A 14,015-nucleotide genomic window follows, 5' to 3' on the forward strand; every position below is an offset into this window, starting at 1 on the left:
CGCAACCGGAGCGTCCATTTTGCTCATGCGTGAAAGCGCGATGATGCGCTTTTAGCGCATGCGGGAACTGCGCAAAACTCTCTGCACCTGCGCGGCGATCTTTACTTCCGGGTTTGCGGAGTACGCAACCTGAAAGTACGCAACCTGAAGTGTTCGCAACCCCGAGGTATGGCTGTACTAGGAATCATAAAATGTAAAAAGTAAGGGAAGCAGCTCTAATGAATGATGATAACCGTGCTTCCTAACCTCTGTGCTGAGATGGCTGGACCTGATGCGCTTTAATAAGTATATAAGGACTTTGAGCCCCGCGTTTGAGAATACTGTTGTATTGTGGAATCTTATGGTCAAATACAGAGGTTCCTCATTGACAAGGGAGGTGCAGTCTGGACACCCATGCCCCTTAATTCTGAAGCTTATTGTTTCTAAAAAAATTTTTTACACGCTATGCCTTGTAAACTTATTTCCACCTCAGGTCCTTTTTGATCCCCTTTCAGACCCCCTAGGTCTCCATTCGCCCCCTGCGCAGTCCCAGCGACCCCAGGGGGTCAATATCAAGCACATTGGGAAACCTTGTCCTGGTATGTTTAACAACAACAACAACAACAACAACAACAACAACAACAACAACAACAACAACAAGGCTCTATTCTATCTGGGATGCTTCTAGCATTTCTATGTAAAGCAGGTTTTTATAACTTAAGAAGAAAGAGAATCAATTTCAGACTCAAGGCTTTTGAGGCAAGGGGATTACATCTGTTAAAAATCCTCCACAAACCTCCCAAATTTCAACCCATTTATTCTTGACTCACCCATGTGGGGAAAGAAGCAGTAACAGGAGGTATGACAGAGGTTTCTGTATATTTAGAACAAAATTAAAAATTAAAAATCCTTCCTTAGAAACCAACTAAGTTTGTTCTTGGTATGAGCTTTCGTGTGCATGCATACCTACTTGTAACTGTATATTTAGATTCTTGTTTCCCCCCCCCCAAAAGAATTTATTGGATTTTAATAACAAAAATACACAAAACACAAATACATACACTACAAAAACCACACAAAATACACACAAACAAACAAAACAGTTATTTACGGACTACGAGATGGAAGAAATACTTAGGTATTTGTTAATATGTGTTGATTTTTTTTAAATATTTGAAATTGGAATCAGAAGAAATATAGGCTACAGCACAACAAAGTTAAGTGAAGAGAGGATAAAAGAAGTGGAGATGTGGAATTTGATGTTTTATTTGATAAGAATAAGATTTAGGATTTAAGATACGTGGATTATAATTGTAAGATTAAGATTAGATATAAGAAAGTAGATTTTACAATGTTACAAAGTTACTAAAGAAGATTAGAAATGAACACAAAAGAGAGGATGTGAGGAAGTCCCAAGTTTAGGATTTTAAAGAGGATAAGGATGAGTAAATAACTGTATATTTAGATTCTTGAACCATACATTTCCCCACATGAGGACAATAACTGTCCCAGGAGCTGCTTTTTACCAGAGGCCCGTGTGCCTTTTGAATATGGCTGGAAACGGGAGGTCTAAATTCGTGCATATTCTACATGTGAGCTGAAGTAACAGCTAAGAGGAGAGTTGTTGTTTTCCATCCATCCAGCCATCCATCCATCTGATTTCCCGCCTTTTTCCCCAGACAGGGACTCAAGGCAGCTTGCAGCTATAAGCATAGAAAGAAAGAAAATCTTTAAAAACCATAAGTGAAACACAGAATCAAAACTATATATGAAAATATATGTGAGTTATTGGAAACATACAGATAATTGCAAAAAAAAAAAAACAGCATGGCACCAGCCCTTTCATTAAAATGATTTAGTTCTCAGAAGACTTCCTGCTTGATGTGTGGGATTGAATGCTAGACATAGGTGTTGCTGCAATTTAGGGCTGGCTTCCGGGTAACATTCCACGATGGTGTTTTGAAATGTACACACACACACACACAGAGAGATATGTAGATATAGATATCTTACGTATTTCATTGACGGCTTCAGCTCCCTTCCTGCAATAGGCTCCCAATGAATCTGACGTCATGTGTCAGCCCCAGCTGGCTTATAGAATCATAGAGGGTCATCTAATCCAACCCCCTGCAATGCAGGAATCTTTTGCCCAATGTGGGGCTCGAACCCACAGCCCTGAGTTAAGAGTCTCATGGCTGCTCTAGCTGTGCAAAAGGTGGGAGGTTTCTCCAGTAGGACCAGAACCATCATAAAGCGGTACCACCCTCCCCTAACTCGGACAGCCATTCCAGAAGCAAACCATGGTCGATGGTATTGAAAGCCACTGAGAGGTTGAGGAGAATTACTGTATTTTTCGCTCCATAGGGCGCACCGGACCATAGGGCGCACCTCGTTTTTAGAGGAGGAAACAAGATTTTTTTCTGGTTTTCCTCCTCTAAAAGCCCTTTTTTGTTGTTGTTTTTTGAGGATCAGCTAAAAGTTTTGCAGCTTTTTTTGCAAAGGGAAAAGCCCTGGTTTTTTGAGGATCAGCTAAAAGTTTTGCAGGTTTTTTTTTTTTTTTTTTTTTTTTGCAAAGGAGGAAAAGCAAAGAGGAAAAGCCCCATTTTTATGGGGTACAACTCACATTTCTGCAGCTTCTGAAGGAAAGGGAGCCGTTTCTACAGTTTCCAGACAGATAATCTAATCAGCCAGTCACATGTTGCTGGGGAAACAAACAACCTCCCTCTGCAGCACATTCAACAAAGGAGGCCTGGGCAAGAGGGCGGGGCCGAAAGGGAGCCGGGACTCTTATCTCTCTCCCGATCTCTTGCTGATCAGCTGCTGAGCGGGGTTCTTTCAACCCCCCCTTTTCTCTTTGTAAAATAAAAAGCATGATCCTCTTTTGGCCCCTGGGCAATTCAGCTCCAGGGACCACCATTTGCTCCATAAGACGCACAGATATTTCCCCTTACTTTTTAGGAGGAAAAAAGTGTGTCATATGGAGCGAAAAATGCGGCAACAGGGACACATTTCCCCTCTCTGCCTCCCAGAAAAAGTCACCGTTCAGAGCGACCAAGGCAGTTCCTGTGTTAAAATCAGGCCTAAAACCCTGATTGAAATGGATCTAGAAAACCCGTTTCCTCCGAGAGTGCCTGGATCTGGTCCACGACCAAAATTCAAAATAATAAAACCAGATAAAGAAAAGAGCAGAAAATATTTCGAAACGAGATGCAGAATCAAGCGCCCGCATATTGAAAGCCACACAGAAGAGAAGTGTGTTTCACTGGCGTGGGAAAGCAAACAGAGTTTGTTCATTGATGACTATCAAGCCTTTGTTTTAGTGCTACCTGCTCCAGGCTGTTGGAACTCCAAATGTCAGCTGAGCAGTTCAGTTCCAGAATGCTGCAGCTTCCTGTTCCAGTCCTTCTTTGCGCATCTTAAGTGATTAGTCTTCGGTCCAAGTTTATGCGTTTGGTCTGGAGATACAATTATCCATTCAGAGTACATGCGCTGATGTTCCATTCATCTCCTGCAAGGAAATGGGAGATTAGAGGAACTGACCTGTTAACAGAGCATGTTTTATGCATGTTTTAGAAGGCTTATGGCTCACAACCAGTACTTTGGCCACCTCATGAGAAGAGAAGACTCCCTAGAAAAGACCCTGATGTTGGGAAATATGGAGGGCACAAGGAGAAGGGGACGACAGAGGATGAGATGGTTGGACAGTGTTCTCGAAGCTACTAACATGAGTTTGGCCAAACTGCGAGAGGCAGTGAAGGATAGGCGTGCCTGGCGTGCTCTGGTCCATGGGGTCACGAAGAGTCGGACACGACTCAACAACAACAACAACAACAACAATGGCTCACAAACTCAGAACATGACAGAGGAGTCTAACTTGCCCAGGCTGTATAGAGAGTTTGGAGAGGCTGGCTTCTAACCATTATTTACCATTTACCAAAGCATCTAATAACTATCCGGTTTTCAGAAAATGGTTGGTTTTTAGAGAAATTGTTCACAAGCCATCTTGAGGCTTTCACACATCACGTAAGCAGACCAGAATCGCCACCGCCTGGGGCTAATTTTATTTATATTTAAAAAGTATTCATCATCCGCCAATCTCATAAAAATATCAGGGTGCCACAACACCACTCTCACACACACAATAAAACGTAAAGGTAAAGGGACCCCTGACCATTAGGTCCAGTCGCGGACGACTCTGGAGTTGCGGCGCTCATCTCGCTTTACAGGCCGAGGGAGCCGGCGTTTGTCCGCAGACAGTTTTTCCGGGTCATGTGGCCAGCATGACTAAGCCGCTTCTGGCGAACCAGAGCAGCGCACGGAAATGCCGTTTACCTTCCCGCGGGAGCGGTACCTACTTATCTACTTGCGCTTTGACGTGCTTTCGAACACAACTCTCTCACACACAATAAAACATAAAGCACCATTAAAAGCAGTACAAAGTAATCCTTAAAAGGTCTTGAATTATAAAAAAAGGTCGCCAAGAGATGCCTGAAAATCAGTATCCGGGGTGTCTTTTTGTGACTTTAGAAATCATAGCACTGACACTTAGGCAATGGAGATGTAAGAGGGCGTATTCCTGCATTGCACTGGGTTGGACTAGATGATCCTCAGGGTCCCTTCCAACTCTGATATTATGGAGGAGGAGAACTATTTTGGGCTGCAGCTGCCTATCTCTTGTAATGTATAATTCCACCCTGGCACGCACAGGCACCAGCTGTGAAACTGTTCGCACCACTGATCTCCACGCCAAGAAAACAACAACGAACCACCTGCTAAATTTCTGTATTGGGCTGGCTCTCTTAAGAACACAAAAATAGGGCTGGTAAAGAAAAGGTGTGGAGCCAACCACCCCATAACAATCCCTCACAGGGCCATAGATCCAGTTAGATTTAAAAGATCAGTGCTGTTCCATACTGCGCCCGGGAAAATAATTATGAGCGACCGGGAGGATCTCCTCCAACGGCGGGGAAGTTGAGATGCCTGAATCTGTGTGAAATAATTGTTCGCCCTGTACTTAAAGCAAGAGTTGCTCAGCGTGTGTGTTGCTCTTTGTCTTTTGCAGTGCGGCGGAACTTCACGACTTCTTCCACACAAACAACGTGACTTATTTGGCCCTGATATTTGAAAAGGAAGACTCCTTTTTGGGCAGAGAGGTGACTCTTAATTGACTGATTACGGGGTGACTTTTTCTTTTTCTTTTTAAAAAAGTTGTTTGTTAATTATATGGAACTACACAAGATGTCCCTTATCGCAGAGCCTCTGTACGAATACATTCCCTCTGGGAACGTTTGACATTCCTTCATGCCTTTTCCTGCTCAGGCATCATTGGGAAGTAGAGGAGCCAACGTAAAACAAACTGGATCTTCTCTCCCTTTTGTAACAGAATGGAAAATTGGAGATAACTGCATTCAGTCGGCATGCTTGGCACAAAATAGTCTAGCTGCCACTGTACCCCCAAAGCCCTGAATCTAACTCTCTCCCTTTTTGTTGAGCCTTCCCTTGTGGGTTTTCCACCTTCCCCCCCATTATGTTTGCTGCCTCTTTGGGGTCAAGGTCCCTCACCTTGTTACACATATAAACACACACATTCCCTCCTTTACAATCAGAGGTACCGTATTTTTCGCTCCATAGAGCACATCGGACCATAGGGCGCACCTCGTTTTTAGAGGAGGAAACAAGATAAAAAATATTTTTTCTGGTTTTCCTCCTCTAAAAGCTCTGGGTTTTTTTGAGGATCAGCTAAAAGTTTTGCAACTTTTTTTTGCAAAGGGAAAAGCCCTTTTTTGAGGATCAGCTAAACGTTTTGCAGCTTTTTTTGCAAAGGGAAAAGCCCTGGTTTTTTGAGGATCAGCTAAAAGTTTTGCAGCTTTTTTTCAAAGGGGGAAAAGCAAAGCTCCTTTTGCAAAGGGGGAAAAGCAAAGAGGAAAAGCCCCGTTTTTATGGGGTTCAGCTCACATTTCTGCAGCTTCTAAAGGAAAGGGAGCCTTTTCTACAGTTTCCAGACAGATAATCTAATCAGCCAGTCCCATGTCGCTGGGGAAACAAACAACCTCCCTCTGCAGCACATTCAACAATGGAGGCCTGGGCAAGAGGGTGGGGCTGAACGGGAGCCGGGACTCTCATCTCTCTCCCGATCTCTTGCTGATCAGCTGCTGAGCGGGGTCCTTTCAACACCCCCTTTTCGCTTTGTAAAATAAAAAGCATGATCTTCTTTTGGCCCCTGGGCAATTCAGCTCCAGGGACCACCATTCGCCCCATAAGACGCACAGATATTTCCCCTTACTTTTTAGGAGGAAAAAAGTGTGTCTTATGGAGCAAAAAATACGGTATACGTAGTGGTTGGTATTGCGGTAAAGTGGTGTGTGTGTGTGTGTGTGTGTGTGTGTGTGTGTAACAGTGTGTAACAGTGTGTAACAAGTGCACAATGGACACCTTTGTCTGCAATGTAGTCAACTGACAAATAGGAATGATAAACTTGAGCAGGAAGCCTGAACGATGCTTTCTTCATCTTTCACTCCATGCTAGAAGGAAGTGTTCTGGTTTCTTCACAATACTTCTTGTCTCTTCAAGAGCATTAAGAGTAATCTCCTTTGCAAACTGTACGGTTAGCAAAAGCAAACTTGGATTAAGCAAAACAACAGGATCTTGTGCTTTCACAAGGAGCTGCTTCAGCATCCTTTTCCTGAAAGGCTAAGCTAGAACTTCTGGCTTCAGGTCAGACCCAGGCAAGCCAAGTCACGCAGGCCTTTTATAATATAAATACAGACTACGTGGGTGGCGCTGGGGTCTAAACTCTGAGCTTAGGCTTCAGAAGGTCGACGCTTCGAATCCCCACGGCGGGGTGAGCTCCCGTTGCTCCGTCCCAGCTCCTGCCAAACTAGCAGTTTGAAAGCACATCAAAGTGCAAGTAGATAAATAGGTACCACTCCGGCGGGAAGGTAAATGGCGTTTCTGTGCACTGCTCTGGTTTCTCCAAAAGCGGCTTAGTCATGCTGGCCACATGACCCAGAAAAACTGTCTGCAGACAAACACTGGGTCCCTTGGCCTGTAAAGTGAGATAATAAATAAATAAATAAATAAATAAATAATATTTTATTTATACCCCGCCCTTCCCAGCCAAAAACCGGGCTCAGGGCGGCTAACACTAATTAAAATCACAGCAAAAACAAAAACACAATCAATTTAAAATAACAGATTAAAATACAAATTTTAAAATTCAATATTAAAACTGCAGTCTCATTTTCAAATAACCCACCAATAAAAGAATGAAGCATAAATATCAAACAGAAACCAACCCAAAGGCCAGGTGGAATAGCTCCGTCTTACAGGCCCTGCGGAAAGATGCCAAATCCCGTCGGGGCCAATACTGAGAAGGCCCTGGCCCTAGTTGAGGCCAACCTAGCATCTTTGTTGCTTGGGACCTCCAAAAGATTATTATTTGAGGACCTTAAGGTCCTACACGGGACATACCAGGAGAGGCGGTCCCTTAGGTATGAGGGTCCTAAGCCGCATAGGACCCTCGTACCTAAGTGCCGAGATGAGTGCCGCAACCCCAGAGTCGTTCGCGACTGGACTTAACTGTCAGGGGTCTTTACCTTTTTTTTTAGGCTCCTAATTCACTTGCATGTACACACAACACACACAAATATCCCCCCTCTCTGCAGCCTCTCCCCACTCCAGCTCACTTTCTGAGTCTGTTTATCTCTCCCTTATTTCTCTCCTTTGCAGCTAACTTCCCCGAAGACTTGGGAGTGGGGGAGGATGAGGAGCAGAGAATGTTAGCAGCTGAGAATAGAGATCAGTAAGGGATGTTTAGAGAGACCCCCCCCCCTTTCATTGTGCCTGCTCACGTTTTTCAGTGCACTCCAGCTTTCTCTGCCTGTTGGCAGGAGAGCCTTCCAAACTTTGCCCAGGCAGAGCCCTCGCAAGGTAGGTGTAACCTGTAGCCGGGTGTCAACAGAGCAGTTTTCCATGACTAAGGCATTGGGAGTATTGTACATACGGTACCGGGCCAAATCCTTGGAAAAGAGGTTGGGAAGCAAGCATACGGCGAGGAGAATTTCTCATTCCTTTTGTGGATGCTCATTGCCGGTACTTAACATTGTTGACTCGCCAGTACTTTTAGCAGTTTGAAATTCAGCAAAATTACTCACACTGGGCAACTGGTTTCAGAGGCAGCTGGGGTTCCACCCAGTTTGGTTCATGGTTCTGTTGGAGAGGAGGAGGGTAAAAGTGTTTCTCCTTCAGCTGGCACACCTGTGCCAATCCCGCTTCACCTGTACTAACTGAGTTGGAGAGAGAGAGAGAGAGAGAGTTGAAGGTTATGTTGAATGTGAGATCATTCATAACTTGACCTCCCTTGCTGCAATGTTGGAGTGCTATAACTTAGGGGTGGGTTAACCCTTATGAGTTTGAGGCAGTGCTCCTTTTTCTATATATAAAAATAAAGTTTAGGGGTACTCTGATTTTCCTACTCATATTGAAATAAGGGACACCTGACCATTAGGTCCAGTCGTGTCCAACTCTGGGGTTGTGGCGCTCATCTCACGTTACTGGCCGAGGGAGCTGGCGTACAGCTTCCGGGTCATGTGGCTAGCATGACAAAGCCGCTTCTGGCGAACCAGAGCAGTGCACGGAAACGCCATTTACCTTCCCACCAGAGTGGTACCTATTTATCTAATTGCACTTTGACGTGCTTTCGAACTGCTAGGTAGGCAGGAGCTGGGACCGAGCAACGGGAGCTCACCCCGTCGCGGGGATTTGAACCGCCGACCTTCTGATCAGCAAGCCCTAGGCTCTGTGGTTTAACCCTTCATATTGAAATGCTGCCCCTCAATGAGGCCAAACTTAGATTCACAAAAGGTTTAAGGATATGCGTACTCCTGCGTACCCCCAGGGAAAAAAGCACTGGTTAGAGAACACCCCGTTTGCATGGGACGCATTTAACACTGGGTCTTGTGCGCGCGCATTATGCTCGCCACAACTCTGGTGAGCAAGAGCTCTGCCTGTTGAGAATTCAGAAGGCCCTTCCACCAACAGGCAGAGAAAATGGGGTGGGTGCAAAATAGAAAGTTCTCCCTTGTGTTCACATGGACACACAAACAAGTGCATTTCCTCCAATGAAAATAATCCTCGGCTGCCGTTCGCTGTTCATCTCCCATTCAGCCTCCTCTCCTCTTAGTGGCTACTTTTCGCTGCTTCCCAACTCCCAACTCCTAGAAAAAATGGTTAGCCGCCCTGAGCCCGGTTTTTAAACCGGGAAGGGCGGGGTATATAAAAAAAATATTATTATTATTATTATTAACAACACTAACTAAATGTGGTATCTGGTTTTAGGTAACACTGGACATGCTCCAGTTTGAGAACATTGCAGTGAGACGCGTCGCAAAGAGCAACGAAGAGCTCGTGAGGCGCTACAGCGTTGCCGCCTTCCCTTCTGGCGTCCTCCTTGTCAAGAATGGCTCATGCAGCAGCATCCCTGCGTGAGTTCCTGCTCTTACCGTACCTCCTTATCTAGCAATATGTTTTAGCATGCATAAACTCTCTGATGATGATGATGATAATAATAATTTATTATTTATACCCTGCCCATCTGGCTGGGTTTCCCCAGCCACTCTGGGCGGCTTCCAACAGAATATTAAAATGCAATAGTCTATTAAACATTGAAAGCTTCCCTAAACGGGGCTGCCTTGAGATGTCTTCTAAAAGTCTGGTAGTTGGTTTTCTCTTTGACATCTGGTGGGAGGGTGTTCCACAGGGCGGGTTCCACTACCGAGAAGGCCCTCTGCCTGGTTGCCTGTAACTTGGCTTCTCGCAGTGAGGGAACCGACAGAAGGCCCTCGGCGCTGGACCTCAGTGTCCGGGCTGAACGATGGGGGTGGAGACGCTCCTTCAGGTATACAGGACCGAGGCCGTTTAGGGCTTTAAAGGTCAACACCAACACTTTGAATTGTGCTCGGAAACGTACTGGGAACCAATGTAGGTCTTTCAAGACGGGTGTTATGTGGTCTCGGCGGCCGCTCCCAGTCACCAGTCTAGCTGCTGCATTCTGGATTAGTTGTAGTTTCCGGGTCACCTTCAAAGGTAGCCCCACATAGAGTGCATAGTCCAAGCGAGAGATAACTAGAGCATGCACCACTCTGGCGAGATGTGAATATAATATGAATAAATGGCACACAAATGTGTGTGTGTGTGTGTGTGTTTGCAATATTTTTTTACACAAAGTAGAGTAAGATACACATACACAGAGAGAGAATTAGGTTCACGTTTCAAAAAGGGATTTTTAAAAATATAATTTATAAAGAGCGCATTGCAGTAGAGCGCATTGCAGTAATCCAAGCGAGAGATAACTAGAGCATGCGCCACTCTGAGCCATATACAGAAGCGGATCTGGGAGGCGGGGGGGGGGGGGAGAGTCCAAAGAAATAAGTACTTATTTGTACAACCTGGGAACGCTCAGCATCAATGGTTCTTAAAAGACCATTGCAGAGGAGTCTGCACGTGGTTCCGAAAGCTACACAGCTCTGCTGCGCTAGCCCCATAGCAATGATTGGGAGTTCTGCTTTAGTGGATTGAAAGTTTTGTGTCGGATTTCTGAATGATTCTGAATTCAACCATCAGGGTAAGGCCCAGTTCTACCGTTGCAATCAATTATGCACGCAAGACAAATTTGCATAGATGTGACCAACATGTCGTGAGCTGCACTGCTTGTCCATTGGTGTGTGTTTTGAGGGCATGCAGCGATTTTGGAGGGAAGGAGTACAAGCACTGGAGATGATAGGAAATGAAGTAGGGTTACTGGGCATGTTCTTGTGGTCCAGATGGTTGTGTGCTGCTTGTCCTGGCCTTAAAAAGGTAAAGGTAAAGGACCTCTGACGGTTAAGTCCAGTCACGGACGACTCTGGGGTTGTGGTGCTCATCTCACTTTATTTGAACCACCGACTTTCACCTGTACTAACTGAGTTGCCGAGAGAGAGAGAGAGAGTTCAAGGTTATGTTGAATGTGAGATTATTCATAACTTGACCTCCCTTGCTGCAATGTTGGAGTGCTATAATTTAGGGGTGGGTTAACCCTTATGAGTTTGAGACAGTGCTCCTTTTTCTAAATATATAAAAAGTTTAGGGGGTACTCTGATTTTCCTACTCATATTGAAATAGGTAAAGGTAAAAGGACCCCTGACTGTAAGTTCCAGTCACGGACAACTCTGAGGTTGCGGCGCTCATCTCGTGTTACTGGCTGAGGGAGCTGGCGTACAGCTTCCGGGTCATGTGGCCAGCATGACAGAGCTGCTTCTGGTGAACCAGAGCAGCGCATGGAAACGCCGTCTACCTTCCCACCAGAGCGGTACCTATTTATCTACTTGCACTTTGACGTGCTTTCGAACTGCTAGGTGGGCAGGAGCTGGGACCAAGCAATGGGAGCTCACCCCGTCACGAGTATTCGAAGCGCCGACCTTCCGATCGGCAAGCCCTAGACTCAATGGTTTAGACCACAGCGCCACCCACATCCCCTGTCCTGGCCTTACCCTTCTGCAATCGATGAAAGTACCAGCTTCTTTGGTAGTGAGCCTCAGCTCTGGCTTCTATGCTTGGGACTAATGTTGGTGTTGGAACGGATGACCCAGGCTTTCAAGGCATTCCAGTTAACCTCTCTGAGGAATTTCCACTCAGTTGTTACCTAGTTTGAATTATGCTGGAGGAAAACTGTTCCCTGTCAGGGGCATAGGTGGGGGGGAGAGCCCCCCCCGCAAAATCGGCTAAAGTGTGTCCATAAATATGTCTATAAATAAAAATATTGATTATTGCCTCATAAGAAAAGGTTTTAAATAGAGGGTGAATTGAATGGGTGGAGGGGGGGGTTGGAGTGGAGCCTTATTTGCCCCTACGGGTACCCACGGTTGCGCCCGGTGAGAAAACATGGAAGCAGAAAAGACACCTGAGGCTGCTGACTTCAGAGAGAGAAAGATTTATTTTTCTGCATGCAGAGGCACTTGCGGTGTTCAGACAGCCAAGCAAGTACAAAACTAGTCAATTTTCAGACAGTTCTTATAGACAGTTCTCTGGCTCTCCCCACCCCAGGATTCTGCCTCTTGTACATCCTTGTCCATTTAAGGAACATTTCCTGTTGTACATTTCCTGTTGTAAATATAAGGCAAAAGGACATTTAGCCCTGAGTTGGTTCATGCGCACTCCAGCAAGGCCATCCTATCTCTGACCTACACAGTCAGTTCCTTTCTGTGCAAGGTCAGCCTTCTACTGTTATCTCCAGACTCTTAGTCATAGCTTGCCAGAAAGAAGTGCAATGCAGATCAAAGTTCACAGCTTTACAGAGAGGTTTCATAAAGAAAAGCTTAAAGAGTTCTTTTATATTTCTGGACTAACAATACATTCAGGTAAATATATACAGGTTAGCTAATTAACCCCTTCAGGAGGAGAGGCGGAAAGAAGAGCTAATTTGTCCATGGCTAGGGGGCGCAATCTGAACGGTACTGTCAGGGGCACAGGATCACCTGTAACAACGATGGTTAGAAATTTGCCAAAGTTCCCCCCCGCCGCCACCGCCGCCGCCGCCACAGGATTCTTTCCTCCGGTTTTTATAACTTTCTTTGTGGGAGGTCACATTTGGTCAACCCGCAAAACAACAAAAGCTATCCAGATTCCTAGACATCCCCTCTTCCGGTCGATCTATGTGCTGGGACATTGGTTCTGAAGCTCCTGCACAGATGGGCAGATCTGTGGCAACTGCATGGCCGAAAGGCTGTTTTTAGCCAGGTGCTTGGGCATGTGAGCGCTTGTTGGGAACACATGTGCCGCCCTGCGCTCTGCACGACAGACTCTCCACTGGAAGGGCGGATCCTGTTGCATCTGAAGGCAGGAACGTCAATGTCTCCTTTGGGTGTTTCTCAAGTATGGATGTCTCCTAGCGATGAAACCAATGAGCAGGGAGGCCTCTCGCTTTATGGAGGGCGTGAAATGTGTCTTGGAATGTTCCTGTGGGAAGCACCAGTAGAGCAGACATTACAGAGAGGCAGTTGGACCAGATAATTGCATGTCTGTCCCTTCTCTTGCTGTTTTGTCCCACAACCTCCTACACCGAAAACCTACAGAGTCCTCTATAGCAGTGTTTCCCAACCTTGGTTCTCCAGCTGGTTTTGGACTACAACTCCCATCATCCCTAGCTAGCAAGACCAGTGGTCAGGGATGATGGGAATTGTAGTCCGAAAACAGTTGAAGATCCAAGGTTGGGAAACACTGCTCTATAGTATTTGCCTGCACCCTTGAGACCTTAGAAAGGCTGGACTGGATCACTTATAGCACAAAACTGGAAGGAGGAAAAAAAATTCCAACGGTTCAAGAATGGCGAATCAAGTTAGTAGAATATATGAGTTTGGCAAGAATGACAGCAGCAATAAGAAATACACCAAAACGAAGAATAAAAGCAGAATGGAAATATGTAGATGATTATTTGGAAAAAGAAGATATGAAAATGGAATTAGTGATTTGTTTAGATTGAGAGACACATGGGGAGATTTAGTTTTAAAGTATTTGAATGATTGGTAATTATATTCTTGAAGATTAGGAGTAATTTAAAAAAAAGGTAGAGTAGAAGAAGCGGAAATTAATAGGGAATCGGTGTATAAACAATATGAAGTCGGATTTTAAAGTTAGATTTTGAGTTTGTTAATATGTTCAGTTGAGTATTATTTATTGTTTGTTTATTTGTTTATTTGCTTATGTGTTGATTTTTTGTTTTGTTTTTGTTATATTTGGTTTTGTAATTTTGAAAATATTAAATAAAGATTTTTATTACAAAAAAAAGAGAGAAAGGCTGGACTGTTTGGGCGGAGGAAGCTGGCGGCACCTCGCAAGGTTTTTCCAGCCCTACGCTGAGATACCAGTGATGGAACCTGGGACTTTTTGCATGCAAAATACACACTTTTGTCACTTAGCTATATTCCCACCTGAACTGGAAGGCTCTGTGATAAGGCAGTATATTGTGATATGCTTGTTGTCCCAGTGGCCTTGGTAGCTGACAC

The 14,015-nt window shown here is 45.0% G+C and overlaps 1 protein-coding gene across 1 annotated transcript in view; it reads left to right on the top strand.

The window, feature by feature from the left end:
- Positions 1–14,015, top strand: part of QSOX1 (quiescin sulfhydryl oxidase 1) — an 84,496-nt gene that overhangs the window by 41,151 nt on the left and 29,330 nt on the right. The window contains exons 5-6 of the mRNA XM_033151310.1: positions 5,042–5,132; positions 9,316–9,461. Of these exons, the coding sequence (XP_033007201.1) occupies positions 5,042–5,132; positions 9,316–9,461 (237 nt within the window). The remainder of the gene's footprint in view (positions 1–5,041; positions 5,133–9,315; positions 9,462–14,015) is intronic.

The sequence above is a fragment of the Lacerta agilis genome, chromosome 6 (genome assembly GCF_009819535.1).
Source record: "Lacerta agilis isolate rLacAgi1 chromosome 6, rLacAgi1.pri, whole genome shotgun sequence".
In the NCBI taxonomy this organism is placed as follows: Eukaryota; Metazoa; Chordata; class Lepidosauria; order Squamata; family Lacertidae; genus Lacerta; species Lacerta agilis.